Source organism: Dromaius novaehollandiae, chromosome 15, assembly GCF_036370855.1.
Source record: "Dromaius novaehollandiae isolate bDroNov1 chromosome 15, bDroNov1.hap1, whole genome shotgun sequence".
NCBI classification, from domain to species: Eukaryota; Metazoa; Chordata; class Aves; order Casuariiformes; family Dromaiidae; genus Dromaius; species Dromaius novaehollandiae.
In genome coordinates, this window is record NC_088112.1 from 17,193,002 (window position 1) to 17,208,826 (window position 15,825).

Below are 15,825 nucleotides of genomic sequence, written 5' to 3' on the forward strand. Positions count from 1 at the left end.
ATTCTTTGAGATTTACTGTTCGGCAAACTGGAGCTTGCTGCTTACAAGCTTAAATTGTGTGGGTGTTTAAACACCCATAATATTAACAAAATTAAGCTTCACACAGCTATGCAAATGGACCCATAGCCATACATCCCTGTGCTGTGCTCAGTTCTGCCTAACTGATCCCCACTGAAGCTGGGTACATGGTGTAATCCAGTGTGTATCCCAGTGCAGGACCCTTCAGGCCATATAATCCAGTCACTTTACACTATAATCAGCTTCCCAGCAGCGTTTTCCCTGGGTTTAAGGCTTTTTTGATTGAACTGAAAGCTCCTAGGGCAGGGACATGGTTTCAGGCTGTTGTGGTATGCTTGGCACAATACAGCTTTTTTGGTGCTGGTTCAGAGTGCTGAACGATGGCTCTTCTGTGAGTTTTGCTGCCTCTTCTGAAGTTTTGTCCTCCTGGGACAGCTTCTAAAAGCTGCCCAGAATTGCCCTGTCTGGTGCCTTCCCCACATCGTTTCCATCCCTCATCCCTCTGTGCTGTGCAGAGTGAGAGCTTTTCATCTGCACTGCCTTGTTGCTGGAAACCCTGTTTCTCACGAGTTGGAAGCAGCTCGTGACCCTTTTCTGCCCTTTTGCTTTGTGTGCTTTAAGGACAAAGACTTTGGAAAGCAGGCACTGCGGAAAGAGCATGTCAACCCTCCTGCAGAGGTGAGCACCAGCCTGAAAACCTACCAGCACTTCACCTTGGAGAAGGCTTACCTGCGAGAGGACTTCTTCTGGGCCTTCACTCCCACTGCAGGAGACTTCATCAGATTCAGATTCTTCAAACCGCTCCGTATCGAAAGGCCAGTGTCTCCGGGGCTTGGCGGGAGGCAGGGAGAGCCCGCATGCAGATACTTTCCTTTTGTTCTTCCTACTCTCCCATCTGTTTCTTGCCCGTCTCTGTTGCTGCTTGGCTCCCCAGGAAGCAGCTGCTTTTGCCAGGGGAGGACAATTTGGCCCTTTGTGTGTGCTGCTCCCGTGTGCGCTGGAGCCCTTTGCTTTCCCGTGCTTACAAACAAGCCATCCATGATTTGCTCACCTGGCTCAGAAGGTCTCCTTCCAAAACCTGTGGGCTTTTGGGAAGGTGAAGGTGCCTGTTAGGCTGAGCTGTCTGATGGCTCACCCAGGGTGGAGGACACCTTGTCCCCTCTCAACCAGCACTTGGGTTTCAATGGCTTTGGTCTGTGTCACAGGTTCTTCTTCCGCAGCGGGAACATCGAGCACCCAGAAGACAAACTCTTCAATACGACTGTGGAGGTTTTGCCATTTGATGTACGTGTTTCATCAAGCATTGAGGATTGGGGGGGGGGGAGGGGATGAGGGGAATGAGGTGGGAAGCCAAAGGCTGCTGTGAGTCTCCTCCGAATGGCTCAGCGTGCTCGCGGGGGCTGCTCTGGGGTTATTGCAGTTGCTGGGAGTTTGTGGGTGGCTCTTGTTTGCCTTGCATCCTGCCCGTCCCCACATGCGTGGTGCTGGCCTTGCGCAAAGCCGCTCTCTTTCCCACAGAGCCTCCAGTCGGATAAGGAAGCCTTGCAGGAGGGACGAGGCACAGCCTTCAAATACCGCAGGACGTCAGACGGCTACATACAGATAGGTAGGTTAGCGCGGAGCGTGGCACTGGTCTGGATAATGCACCTCCAGATGCTGATCTTCAGAGGAGTAAGGCCATTATTTGTGTTTCCTTGGAAAAGAGGTGCAGTCATGAAAAGTTTTTTTTTGTTTTTGTTTTTGTTTTTTTTTTTTGCTTGCCAGGAATCAGACTGGCATGGGTTTTAATTATTGCCCTCTCCTATATAGGGCCCCACTGCCTTCCTTCCCTTCTTAGAGTAGGTGTCATCTTCAGTTAATTTTCAGTCCTACATTTCTGCCTGTCTCTGCTCTGAGGCAGGATCAAATATTCAGATTATCCATAAAAGACAGTTGTTTGACCTATTCCTAAAACCTCCACGGCGGGGGCGGGGGGGGTGAATTTTGCCCTCTTCCCCTGTAGCCTGTTTCAGTACATAACACTTGCAGCTTAAAATACTGCTCCTGTTACTTGAGCTTGTTTTATTCCTTGTCCTGCCCTTGGACAAGAACAATCGATTGTCATCCTACAGTGATGCATTATAAAGACCCTGTGTCCCTGCTAAGACTGCTTTTTTTTTAAATAGACAAATAAGAAAAAAAGTCCCTGGGATTCATAGCTTTTTGCCTTTTTACATTCTTCATCATGCTGTCTGGTTTCTCTCAGCTATGTTTTTTTTCCAAAATAACACCCAGCATGGGACATAGCAACACACTGAGAGCGTGCTAGTACTATGGAAATAGTAATTGCCACCTGTAATGGCTTACCTACCCCTCTCGTGTTTTGTATCCTGAAATGCTGTTGGTCTCATACAGGACAGTGCTGCAGTCGTCCTGGCTTTCCGTGCACTGTCTCCTGTCCCAGCATTGACCCCCCCCCCCCCCCCCAGCCAAATAGTTCCCATTCTTTATCTGGTTTCCCCCCCCCCCCCCCCCCCTTTTTCTAAGTGTAGCATTTTGCACTTTATTGAATGCCATGTTTCTGGTATTCAGCCTGCATCTCTGCTTACAGCAATCACGCATATACACGACCAGAGTTTTGATGAGAGTTTTTGTGAGAAGGGAAGCTGGTGTCCAGGTGAAGTTAGTCAGTGAGGCAGTGGCAGCCCCTCTCCTTTCTCAAGCACAGGGAGAGGCCCAGTGCCTGGATTCCTGGTCGTGGGCTCGGAGGAATCCTTCCTGGGACTTTGGAGCTGGGGGACAAAGACCTCATTGCTTGGGGGGGCGGGGGGGGAGTTCAGCAGTATCCACCGTGAAGCTGCCCGAGGCGCAATGGCTCCTGGCCACCTTTAACCGCCTTGCCCCCCCTCGCCAGGCTCCTTCTCCAAGGGCGTTGCGGAGGGCGAAGTCGACCCCTCGTTTGGGCCCCTGGAGGCGATCAGGCTGGCCATCCAGACGGACTCCCCGGTGTGGATCATCCTGAGCGAGGTAATCGGGGCTGCTGGCTTAGGAAAAGGGCACGATCGGGGCCTAGGGTGCCTTCAGCTACTCTGGAGCGAGGGCCTGAGGCTCTGCTCTTCCTGCCCGACCTGTTGCCTTCAGATGAGGAAGCCATCGGGAGGGAGGAAGGGCCCCCACAGCAGGAACAGCTCTTTAAATCAGCCTTTCTCCAGCATCTTGTGTTAAACCCTGCCTGTACCCCACACGGCTGCCGTGCTGCAAGTGCCTGAGTCTGATTACGTCCTTCTCCCTTCAGATTTTTATCAAAAAAGCGGAGTGAAAGGGCCGTGACGAAGAGTGGACACATGTAGCTCCCTGGTCCTTCTCCCACCCCTCCCTCGCTGTCCTCCCCCGGGTCTGCCGCAGCCGGGGCTCGGCCGCAGGAGCGCAGCGCCTCGCCGCCTGCTCCGAGCTGAGCCGGGGGGCCGCGGTCCCAGTGCGGCACAGTGGGAGAAACGTGCTGACGCGCAGGCACTGCACCAACCTCAGCAACCTGGCAGCGAGGCCAGCGTGGGGCAACCGCCTGCAACTGCTGGGGCCGGCCAGACCTTCCTCTGGAAGAAGAGCAGAAGAAAAGAAAACAAACCAACCCCACGACCCAGTGCAAAGGTTTGGGTTTGCTCCCCTAGGCCAGGCCCAGGCTCTCCCTCATCCCCGCGTGGGTGCATCACTGACGGATGCCGCTCAGGGCACGCCGGGTGGTTTGGCGTTGGGAGGAATTTTAGCAAGCGTGGAGACTGAAAGCACCTTGAGCCCAGGAAAGGGCAGCTCTGGGGGCTGGCAGGGGCCCTGGTAATGCTTAATCCCGTTGCCTGACCCCTGCTTTGCAGGCTGCTGCGCGGGGCATTGCCGCAGTGAAGGCAGTCACACCACGGGTGAAGCCAGGGGAAAGCCTGACCCTCCTGGGGGGTGGAGGAGTAATGAACCCGAAAGGGGGGGGGCGGGGGGGTTGGCGCTATGAGTATGGCAGGGAAAAAAAAAAAAAAGAAAAGAAAAAGAAAAAAAAGCCACACTGTGCCTGCCAGCATTGAACACAGCCCCTTAACTCATGGTGAAGTCTCCAGTGTCTTCATGCCTTGAGATCGAGTGCAGAATCCATCTTTTTAAATAACTATTTCAGTTATGGATTGGTGTGCATTTTTGGAAAAAAAGAGAAAAAAAAGAAAAAAAAAAGAGAAAAAGTAGTCCAGTTCCAAAATAGTAGGGAATAGTGTAATATTTCAGAACAACTTTCTGAAATCCCGATGTCTCTTCAGCTATACACTGGAATGCATTATACTACTTTAACGTGCTGTATTTTTTATTATTGGATACATTTGATTTTTCAAGTACATCTCTATATATAAATATATAAAACAATGTGCACTGTAATAAAAGCTAAATTTAAACCTTTCATGCAGCAGCAAAAGTCTCTTGCAAGCAGGGTGCTGCTTGGTGCGACCCTCCCACCTTTCCCCCCCCCCCACCTGCTCCCCGGGGGCTGCTGCACTCTCAGTGCTGGCGCAGCCCTCACGCAGCAGAAAAGCAGCCGCGGGGGGGCTGAAGTAAGGCTTCGCCTAAGGTTTTGGGCCAGTTTACCCAGCTCTTTGCCATGCTGACACCTCTCCCCCGAGGCGTTGGACACTCGCAGAGCCGATTTCTTCGGACGGAGAGTTTATTTCCATGGCTCAGGTGGGTGGCACGGCGGGCAGAGGCGGTGGCAGCCGCTCCAGGCGAGGGTCTCTCCTACCAGGGGAAGACGAGCCGGAGCCAGCGGCCGGCGGCGTCGCCGAGGGGCAGGAAGTGCCCCAGGAGGCCGGCGACGGCCAGGCCCAGCAGCAGCCACAGCAGCCGGGCGCTGGCGTAGAGGGGCCCCAGCCTGCGGGGAGAGGCCGTCAGCGGGGCGGCTATGGGGGGGGACCCACCCGCCCGACCACCCGCCACCAGCCGCCTGGTACTCACCGCCCGCTCGGGGCCCGCGCGTAGCCGCGGAAGTACTGGAGGCGGGCGCAGAGGTAGAGCAGGCCCGAGGCTGCCGCCACACCTGCGGGGACAGGGCCGCGAGTCCGCGCCAGCACCCCAAACACGGCCACCCGCCCACGCTGCCTCCCTTCCCTCTTTATTAGAGGCAGAAACCCCCCCCCCCCCCCGCCCCAGCTGCCGCTGGGTTTCAGTTCCCAGCCCTTGCGTTGGAGGCCCCTGCTCGCGTCTCCGCGGCAAGGGCGGCCCGGTCCCCTAAATCTGCCTCCTATCGCTTGGGCTGCGGCTTTCTGCCCGGGGAACAGCCATCAGCAGCGCGTTGCAGGCAGCGGGACTAAACGTGGGCTCTCCTGCTTCATGTGGGTTTTTTCCCACCTTACCTTGATGGAAGAAGATACCGGCCACCCAGAGGAGCGAGATGAAGATGGGGAAGTATTCGGAGCAATTCACCCTAGCGAGAAGCAGAAATAAGAGTTAAAACCGTGTCTGCACGTGCTGCGGAGAGTGGGGTTAACTGAGCTACGGGAGGCTTAAGGTGAAGCGATGCTGGAGCAAGCCGAGCGGTTCGGTTAACGGTACGGCAGTGCCGCGCTGGGGGCAAAAAGCCTTTTCTATAGCGAAGGACAACCAATACCCACTGTGTTTTATGGGGAAAAAAAACAAAAAACAAAAAAAGAAAACCCACCCCACTGGTAGGGTTTGCCTCACCCCAAACTCACGCCAAGATGGGAACAGCGGTAGAAACGGGGACCGGCTCACGCCAAGTGTCGCAGTGCCGCAGCTGGAGCCGCTGGCCACGCGGCGCCCGCCGGAGCCGCCGCTGGGAGAGTTTCCCTAAAATTATTTCAAGCGCCTTCTCTTCCCCTTTGCTGAGCACAAGCCAGATTTTGGCGTTACACAGAAGCCATGTGCTCCGAGCAGGAGCGTCCCACCAGACTGCATGCAGCAGAAGGGGAGCAGGTCTCAGCCACGCTTGCTCGCTTTCCTCCTTTTTTTTTTTGTTGAGTGACAAAAATACAGATTTTTCTGCAAGACAGACGACTGAAGCGCGTTGGGAGCTGCGCTGTTAAAGACACAGCGCTCCTGCTTCTCAAATTCTCCTACGTTTTTACAGTTCCCTAGAAAATTTGTCTTAAGTTTGTCCCCCACAAGAAAGTTATGAGGCCTCAGGGAGCCAGGCGCGATTGGGAGCTGGAAAAAGTTTGAAGACTGTTTCACTGCAAATGCAGTTAGAGCCTCAGCGAGGCTGCCAGGTTTCCATAAGCAAGTAATAAATCAATTCCTTTTTTATTTTCCTTTTCTCCCTTTCTTTTCTGTCTTTTTTTTCCCCCCCAAGTATATAAAAACAAGTGATCCATCTGCAGCCTTTTCCACGGGGAAAGAAGAAAGGGAGGAGAAAAAACAAAACAAAAAGAAATACTTTCTCCAGCCCGAGTCCTCCGGGGTCATCTCCCCCCTCCCAGGATGTAACGGAGAGCTGCTCAGCGCCGCATTTCCCAGCACAAACATAACTGATTGCATTCGGCTAAGAGCAGCATCAATAGCAGCTCGAGCAAAAGACTGATGCCTCCCATGCTGGTTGGCCTTTCACTGCATCGCAAAAGGACCAAAGCAAATATTTTTGCCGCTCCACGAATGTTTCCTGCGTGCCGGCGGGGAAACACATCTGCTTTGCTCAGAATTTACCAGCTCCGAGCCGTCTCTTTCGATTGCTGATGAAACAGCACAACTGAGCGGACCGATGCAGCCCGGGGCTTGCTGGAAGCCCGAAGGCTCTGCAAACCCTCCCTAGTTCAGCTTGAGCGTTTCTCTCTCCGTAGGAGCAGCGCGAAAAGCATCAGCCTCCAGCGCGGGCACCCGAGTTCTGCCGTTCACGTTACCACGGGGAGAAAAAAAGAAGAAAGTCCTCATAGTTGGTTTGGCCTACAAGGCCCGTTGCTTCAATGCAACGTCAAAACCACACAAGCAAATATCAGGTTATTAATGCAGCCTTGGCTATTCTCCTACTTTGGAGCCACCATTAATATTACTGATTTTAATGCATTAATACTAAGCACCTTTACTGAATCTTCCACATGGCTACTAATTTGTAATTCATCTGCCTCTCGTGATGTCAGAGCAAGTATCACCATTGCTAGGCAAAAACAAGGCACTCTAGCCAAAGCAAAACACTCAACCTCAAAAATCAGCATCACAGTCAGCCCATGTAAGGCGCTTGCTCGCTGCTCCAAGTTTTCGTACTTTTACATCTGCAGTCAAAGAAAGAAAAGAAAAAAAAAAAAAAAAAGAAAAAGAAAAGCTAGTCCCAGCAGCAATAAGTGAAAAGGTGATTTCAGTCAGCCTTTCCGGGAAGTGACAGCATTTCACTCAAGTCATATCTAGACGTAATCACCATAGTCACCAAGCCAAAACCTTACTGAGCTCTGAAGATTCGCTCGAATTCAGGGTGGCCTGTTGTCTCCGGAGGAGAGATCTTGTACTTCCGCCTGGCATAGATCACCTGCAGCACAAAATAGGCTGAAAAACAAACACGTGTAAAAGATGACAGCCCGGCAGCACTGTATCTGGCCAAGCTTTATCGAGTTTGGACGCAAGCAAGCGGTTAGAGGAGGACAGCTGATACCATCTAGGTTCACAGTCTAGGTCCATAAAAAAGGTCACGCACGGCCTGGAATGAATGTGCTATTTATCTCATGCTTGTACTTTAAGTCCAGATTTGGTTATCCAAGCAAGGCGCACGTGGAGGGATGCGGCAGCACTTTGCATCCCAATCTCTCGCCACCAGCAGCAACTGAGCCCTCGGTGTGGTTTCGAAGCAGATCGGAACCAGCCCGGCCGCACGTTGCCCACGGCCCTGCCCTCATGCCAGCCATGCACATGGAAACATGAACGAGCCCACAGCCCAGCACAGAATTATTATTATTTTTTAGTCTCGCAGTCCTGAGCACATCAGGACCCCTCGAGCAGCCAAAGGGGAACGAGGTTAGCACAGCTCCTGCACACCAGTCACTGAGCATCAACCAAACTGCGAAGCCCTGGGATATTATTAAGCTGGTTAGAGATGTTCCTAATCGTGGCATTATATGGAAACTGGGAGGATTTCTTCTTCACCCCGTTCCCGCAGGCAACCCCAGGGCTCAGGGCTGTGCCCAGGGAGCAGAGGCACGGCCAGCGGCGGCTGTGAGCCTCTGCCAGATTTGGGCCAAGGCACTTGTCAGCGTCTGCTACCTCGCTCACATGCAAGGGACACAGAAAATCATTTTATCACGATGAAAATTTGTTAACATGAAGATTCAGAGGCTGTTTCACTGTTTGATAAAAGTCCTTATTCCCACAGGTGACTGCTGTTGTTGCAAGTATTTACGCTTTAAGTGCACTGTTACATTTTTATTAGAAATGATGATTTTGGTATACAGGTAAACAACTAAATTATCTACAACAGAACCATTACCGCAGGGGCTGTGGCAGCACGCTGCTAAGCGAGCTGCTTGGATTAGCAAGGTGCTCACGCACCACCGGTTTACGGGGCATTGGAAAGACGGGCAAGGAGCTGGGCTGCAGGCTGCCTCGCCCAAACAAAGCAGTTAAAAGCAGAACAGCAGGACAGATAAAGGAAAGCAGAGACAGATGTTGCAAGATTAAAGACAAGACAGATCCCTGCACGCCTGCAGAAGAGCATTAGAGCATATGCAGAGGAAGAGGGAATTAGAAATGTAAATAAACCGATGTTACATGAGTATTATACAATATATTATACATTTAAATATACACAGAAAATAGTTTAAGAAAACATACACACGTGTTCTCGTGCCTTACACACGGCATGGAAAAGCCCAACCCTAAACACAAGGTGCTGGGAGAGAAAGGTGAGGAGGAACAAATACACTGGCTATTCCATGCGTTACATGCCGATTGCGGTGGAGGACATCACCCTGCCCGGGTGATGCGCCAGACTGCAACGCACTGTCTCCCCCGTAAAAGCAGACAGATAGGTCTGAAGTAATACAAAACTTGCAATTGGGCAGCGGCTGGCAGATCACTGGGACCAGATTACCAAGTGCAATCGCCTTGTTACCTCCGCTTCCCGTCAGATAAGCACATCCCTCCTGTGCAGTTAATCAGTGTTTTCACAGTGCCCTGTCCCAGGCACCTCTCCAAAAAACGGAGCTGAAGCTACTGCACCGCACACGGACCTGGGCTGGGCATAAACCGGTGACTGTCAGGCACCAGCCTTCGTCCTGCCATGGAAAATAGCTTTAGGCCCCATCACTCCAGCAGCTTCACGCTCAGCATCTTGCCTCGCTTAACAAGGGCAAATTTCCCAGCAATTCCCGCAGCAGATCCCTCGTGCTTGGGGACAGCCCATATGCAAGACAGCCACCACCCGAGAGCGGCAAGAGCCCTCCCGGGCAGGGTCCGTGGCCCTCCAGGCCCGACACGAGGCTGCAGCGCAAGGACGAGGGGCAATGCTCCCAAAGCTGCCGCTCTCAGGATGAGGTGCTAAAAACCCCCATCGCACAAGCCTCTGCGCAGGGGAGGCTTTTCGGAGAAAGAGAGTTCAATATGTTCAGCAGAACCTTTAAAACTAATTTCCTATGATTCATCTCTCGAGGTGAAACCACCGCGTTGAATCCCACACGGCTAATAAGGACTGAGCCCTCCCTGCAGTTCGTCCCCCTCGGTGGGAAGAGCAACAGGACTTCCACTCTCCACTTGATTATGTCTATAAACTTGCCAAACCGTATTACAGCTGGCATCTGTCGCACTCAAGTGAATCTGGCAAACCAGCTTTGCAGGGACTGACAGACAGCGACATTGCATAAGCTTTATTTCCTTTGAAGCCATACTAAAAAGGGGAAAAAAAAAAAAAAAAAGAACTAATTTGGGTAGCAGCGTTCTTGCAGTTGTTCACTGCAGGGCAGCAGCATGTTTCCACAGCACTAAGCTCTGCGCCTTGCTACGCTGCACGTAGTTAAATTTTAAAAAGGGGAAAATTCATTAAAAGAACTGGGAGTCCATAGTTTCTCCCCAAACATTGAGGGGGGGGAATCAACCACCCCCACGCTGAGCTCAGCCATCACGCTAGATCTCCCGCGAGCTGCGGGATGGGATGGAGGGATCGCTGGTCCGTGTGCTCAGCGCGCTGCAGCTTGAAGCATCCGTCACCCGCACGCTGAACGCACCTTCGCAAGGTGCTTTTACAAGATGCAGGAAAAGTTCCCGCACTGCTCTGAGTCGGGGTGACATTAGCACACGCATTTCTTACTAGTGGAGAAAAGATAAATACATAAGTATTTTGTAATCTCTCCCTTGCTTCCCAAGCAGCGACCACAAGATTAGGCTACTCTGTCCAACCTAACGCAGAGGATACCACGCTTGCTCTTACGGCTTTACGCCTGCATGTGGTTTGCAGAGCATGAAAGCGTAAAACGCCCGGGGCTGTAAACTTTAGAAGACGCTAAGTCCTTGTAAAACAAGCATATATATTTAACCGAGACAAAGTTGCTATTCAGGGAGTGGCTGTTGAGGGATTCTCAACGGAAATGATTTAGCCATGTTTCTGTAACTTCCAATTTTAAATTTTACTTCATGTCTTTTCTTCCGTTTGCATACTTTTTTCCCCCTTGTTTGCATACAATCCTCCCTCCATCCCCACTTTTTAATGATAAAAAGAAAAAAAATCTTGCATTTGTAGCTGTTGGTATTTCTCAGTAAATTGTTGGAGGGAAATTACTGATAATTCAGAACTCTCCAACACTATTCTCTAAGTAGCACATTTGTGTTTTAAACAGAGCTTGAGATATTTGTCATCTAACGGCTAAGAATACATCAGACTGCTCACAGAATCCCATCCAAACATTTCTGAGCAGAGGTTCAAGAGCTCTAACGTGAACAAATTCAGTAATTAAAAAAAAAAAAAAAAAAAAAAAAAAAAAAAAAAAAAAAGCAAGTGTTCCTCATCAAACCTTCCCTTACAGAAAGGTGAAGACTTCAATTTGAAAACTTATATCATTTTAATTCTTACATTCTACATATGCTTATGTCTTGACAAAAGAGATCTCTCTCTGGCAAGAGATCTCAAAAATCTGAAGAATTTCTCATGGGAAATTGTCCAATGGACAGAGAGGTGCAAAGTTAAAGCAAAACGTGGTTGCACGCTGCTTGACGTACATACGGCAGGCTAGTAAACTGCAGGTTTTCAGAAGTAGTCTGAACACCATAGTTTCCACTTTGCTGTTGAGACCGAGCTCTGGCATATGAAAATGGGATTTCATAGTCCTATTTCAGCAATGAGCCCACTTCCACAGTTGGCAGCAATGGAAGTGAGAGCAATACTGTAACTAGGGTCAAAAAAGCTTTTTATCTCCTATCTGTGGTAACACAAAACTAAACTTTCCAGTTCCACATTGTCACATCAAATTCGCTACGTAACGGTACTTTATGAACAACTCTTTACCCTAGCATAGTCGACGTTAGCATGAACTAAAGTGAAATGCAAAACAGGCATGCTTCGGCTCTCCCTGCTCATACCCAGAATATTCAAAAAAAATGTTAATTTTAAAACAATCTAGACCACGAACACATAGCATATTCCAAAGACCCATGCTATCAAATCAAAATTTAAAATACACTATGTCACACCTCCCTCTCCCATTACACCCCTGCAATACATCTATGAGGGATGCACGTGTCAGGCTTTGATACCACCTACATGCTTTGGTCTCCCTCTCACCCTGTTTTTAAAAACTTTTCCCTGCCAACCCTGAACACACAGGAGACAACACAGGTTATTCCCTGGGGTGCGTGAGGAAGGAGCGGTGCACGCCTCTCAGCAGTAGCAATGCCTGCTCCAGACCCAGGTTTTCCCCAGTCCCCCCTCATGCCAGGCAGGAGGAGCACGACCACCCGCCTCCTCCACTCTCCAGAAACCTGCATCAGACTGCTGAAGGGCAGAGAGCTTCGTCTCAGGGTGCCACACACACCCCACAGGTAGATATAGCTTGGCAACACTTTTTCTTCTTACTAAATGGTCAAACAACGCATCTACTTGATCTGCGAGCAGGCGCTCCGAGTTCCTTGGAAGACTTCTGCATCTATTTCAGACCCGAAGGGCTTGCAGGCTCAAAAGCTGGCTTAGTTTTTCCAGCTGTACCAGTCAGACAGAGGGTTTCCGTCCCTGCAGACCTTGTGTCCAGAAAGACATCTGTCTACACTCCCTTCACAAAATGACTGAGGGCAGGAGGTGGTCTCCAGCACACCGAAGATCACCGGAGAGAGCAGTCATTTTGGACGGGGCAGTGCTCCCACGAGTTCTCTGGATGAGACCTCTCCACCAGCAGAGATGGAAGAAGGTCTTTATTTGTGAAGCATGCGAAGAGTGACCATCACAAGCGACCTGCCTAAGAGCACGGCTGGTGCACAAGCTTTCACTGAGCTTTAAGCATTAGTTTTCATGAATCCGCACCCTTACAGCCGTGATGGAAAAGAAAGGTTTGACACTAGATCATATTGTCACCGGCTCATTTACAAAATATATTTTCTAAGCTAATTAACATGTCCAGTTGTGAACTCGCAAGAAATTAGTTTTATTCTTTATGAATAAATTTTGGGATGTTAGTGAAACCTCCTTTCATTACACAGAGGCTGATGCCACAGTAAGTAGAAAAAAATCGAACCTAAATAGGCATCAGCCTAAGATTCTTTTATCTCTAATTTCATTACCCCTCGAGTGACACCGATTATCTTCTCTCACTTAATAATCTTCCTTGCTTAAACGGCTCAAACACTTGCTGATGGTTGTAGGCTGCCAGTCACTTTACTCTCGTCTTAATTATTACTGCTTGAATCAGGGTATTCTGTTTTGTAATACTAATTTAAAAATGTACTTGTTTCAAGCTTTCATGCATCTCTGATGGTACAAAAACTCGTTCTAGGCAGAAAGCTGGGCGTGAGCTAAGAACCCTGCAAAAGAGTTAAAGGCTTGCAGCTCTGTAATGCAACGTTTGAGCTAACAAACCACCCCAAATTGATGCACTAGTTTCCAAACTACTTTGGGCTGTCAACACCTATTTGTCACGTGCTCAGCACAACTAAGCTATATGAACTGAATGAATATTGGTCACAGAGAAGAGGTACCTGTGTACTTCAAAGCTCTTTTCCATATGCATTCTCATCACAAGCTATTCACATCCACACATGCATTTGTGCACTGACTTTTCATCATTACAGCCAACTGTAAGAGAATGTCCTCACTAAGCTTGCCTTTATTTTGGCTACCTGCAGCAACTTTAAATCTCATAAGTTACCTGCTAAAATTCAATCACAGAAAATATTTCACCTTAAAAACATTCAATTGTTGGAATTGTTCTAAGTTTAAAAGTAAACCTTAACTTTCATTTCCTTCTGGGGTTCAGGCTTTGAGGTTTGCAAATCATTTTAGCCCCTATTAAATACTGAACTTCCTCATGCATAACACTTCCATATGGAAGAGTCAAACAATTTGCATTATTGTACCATGCTGGACAACAGCAGTTTTCATTCCCAGAGACTACAAGCACAATACAGGAACCAAGTGCCACAAAATTTAATACAATCATCTTAATACTATGTAGTATATAAAGGACATTTACCTTGCTCCAGGACTCCCAGAACAGTGACAGTGGCTAGCAGGTCTATCTGATTTCTCATGTTGCTCACTGCTGACTGTGGACCAAAGAACCAGTCAGATGTAACAAGTGTATGAGTGTTCTCTATTTCGCTTTCCCACCCTCCCACTAAAGCACACTCTGTAGCACAAGCTTCTTATTGCTCTGCAGCAGCACGTGTTTCCTCCACAATACATTAACTCTCCCCCTGCCACAGAACAATTTCCCAGCAGAGCCAGCCATCCAAAAAATGTGATTAGAGCAAAGTACCTTCTGCTGAACTATGTAATAGCAGTTCTGTGTGCTCACCAAAATTGAGAACTCCTGCAATTTTATTTACAGATTTTCTACCAAGTCAGAATGACTTATGTATTACTGGCAATTCAAATATGACAGGGATTTTTCCAACCCTTTTATTGCTAGTTTTAATCAGTTTTAAAGCATCTAAGTTATGTGTGAGATTGAAAAAAAAAATTGACAAGCATTTAGAAATTAATGATTTGGCCTTCCCCCCTTAATCTGAGTACTATAGTTGACCACATGAAAGATCTTCTTTACTTTAGCTACAATACTTTAATTCTGTTACTGGATTCTAATTTTTTTTTTTTTAAAGCATTCAGGTGTTTGGCCTCTAAACTGTTCCTGTAAGTTTACTGAACAGAGTATAGTCCTTGTTTAGTGCTCAGTCACTTTTTGCAGTTTTCTGGGGTTTTCAAACTCTGCAGAACAAACATTTTCCTGGCTAAAAGACAGAACACAAGTTCTTAGTTCAGGATCGATAGCAGGCACAGGATGTAGAAACAAGCTAACCTTCAGAAATGTTAAACTGACAGACTAAAATTATATTGTAAAAAGTAAATCTTGAAAAATGGAAATACATTAGCCCTGAATAACTTTTCTCCCTAGTCCACAAAGGCAAGATATGTATCAGTTAAAATATTAGCAAACTTGCTCCAAAATGTAGTGAGTGAGTGAGTATAAGAAGACTACTCTGACTTCAGAATTTTTGGACCCAAAAAGGAGGAAAAAGGTATTACTCATTATCAACCTAAGTTTCTCCCTTGAGAAACTTGATCTGCTTGTGCCATTGCATTTCTCTCTGATTCTCCATGTATAGACACACAAACATAGTTATGTCCATACAGAATTTGTACATGATACCAGCAAGAAGAGACCTGCAGTTCCTCCCATGCGGGATGCTAGAAGTTTTACTTCTATTTTAGATCTTAATCTACTCAAAACCCTGCTGTGATACCTTATCAAGTTAAAATCTTTCCAGTTAATTCAAACATACAACTGTGCATATTTGTAAAACACCTGGGTAAAAGAGCAAATCATTCCCTACCTCAGCAGAATATTCATGCAGCACAGCTTTTGTCCCTCCCATCTGCTAGCAGACCCAGACTGGAGGTTAATTTCCTATTTCTATTTAATGAAATCCATTGGTGACCCAAGATTTTCAATTGAGGTCTCCAATATAAAAATCAGAGGGGAAATGTCACCGAGAGTCTACTTCTGCTTACATCATTTCAACAACCAGTTCAAGCCTTAGAAGTCACTTACATTATGAATTTGTATTAGCCTCAGCAAAATCACTACATCAAGAGGGAGGAAGGAAAAAGGCGGAGGGGGATTAGTTTCAGAGCAGAGGTTGATCACAAGCTGCCACTGACTCCTTAAAATCTTCGCAAAAACCTGCACGTGCAAATGTACTTCAACACGATGATGCTTTGGGAAGTTTCCATTTTACTCAACATTAAATAAAATTTAATACCTTTAATGGCACAATAAAGCAAAAGTTAAAGTAACAACTTAATAGTTCCCATAGGCTACAAGTGGCCACCCTGGTGGTATTATTATAACTTATTATTGCATTTGATTCTTTCTAAGCTTTTGAAACTGCATTCCCCCTCCTCCCTCCAAACAACTCAAAACTTGTAAAGGAGAAGGAAATACACTCAAGCAATTCAGAGGGCATTTGGGGGAAAAAGTTGGAAATCTCTAAGCTGGGGCTTTAAACACAACAGCCATGCAATAACACACTTCAGTTTGGGCCTTGGGGAATGATCTTTCAGTGCCGCAGTTGATTAAAATTCTTACTAGGCAGAAGGATGGCTGAAGTTGCTCTAACATGCAAGATGAATACAGCCTTGGCAAGGAACGCATCAGCCACACTTTGCAGGTT

The 15,825-nt window shown here is 48.1% G+C and overlaps 2 protein-coding genes across 2 annotated transcripts in view; one reads left to right on the forward strand and one right to left on the reverse strand.

Moving 5' to 3' along the window:
* The window catches only part of MGAT4B (alpha-1,3-mannosyl-glycoprotein 4-beta-N-acetylglucosaminyltransferase B), a 54,111-nt gene extending 49,682 nt beyond the window's left edge, over positions 1-4,429 (forward strand). The window contains exons 11-15 of the mRNA XM_064521059.1: positions 640-833; positions 1,224-1,302; positions 1,537-1,624; positions 2,912-3,024; positions 3,293-4,429. Of these exons, the coding sequence (XP_064377129.1) occupies positions 640-833; positions 1,224-1,302; positions 1,537-1,624; positions 2,912-3,024; positions 3,293-3,316 (498 nt within the window). The 3' untranslated portion in view covers positions 3,317-4,429. The remainder of the gene's footprint in view (positions 1-639; positions 834-1,223; positions 1,303-1,536; positions 1,625-2,911; positions 3,025-3,292) is intronic.
* A 79-nt stretch (positions 4,430-4,508) lies between these two features.
* On the reverse strand, positions 4,509-13,903 carry LOC112996911 (leukotriene C4 synthase). The gene is made up of 5 exons (XM_026122624.2): positions 13,626-13,903; positions 7,413-7,512; positions 5,376-5,446; positions 4,978-5,059; positions 4,509-4,894 (listed from the first exon to the last, which is right to left on the reverse strand). The coding sequence occupies exons 1-5, from the start codon at positions 13,681-13,683 to the stop codon at positions 4,762-4,764; spliced, it is 444 nt and encodes a 147-aa protein (XP_025978409.2). The 5' UTR covers positions 13,684-13,903; the 3' UTR covers positions 4,509-4,761.
* Between the last annotated feature and the right edge of the window lie 1,922 nt (positions 13,904-15,825).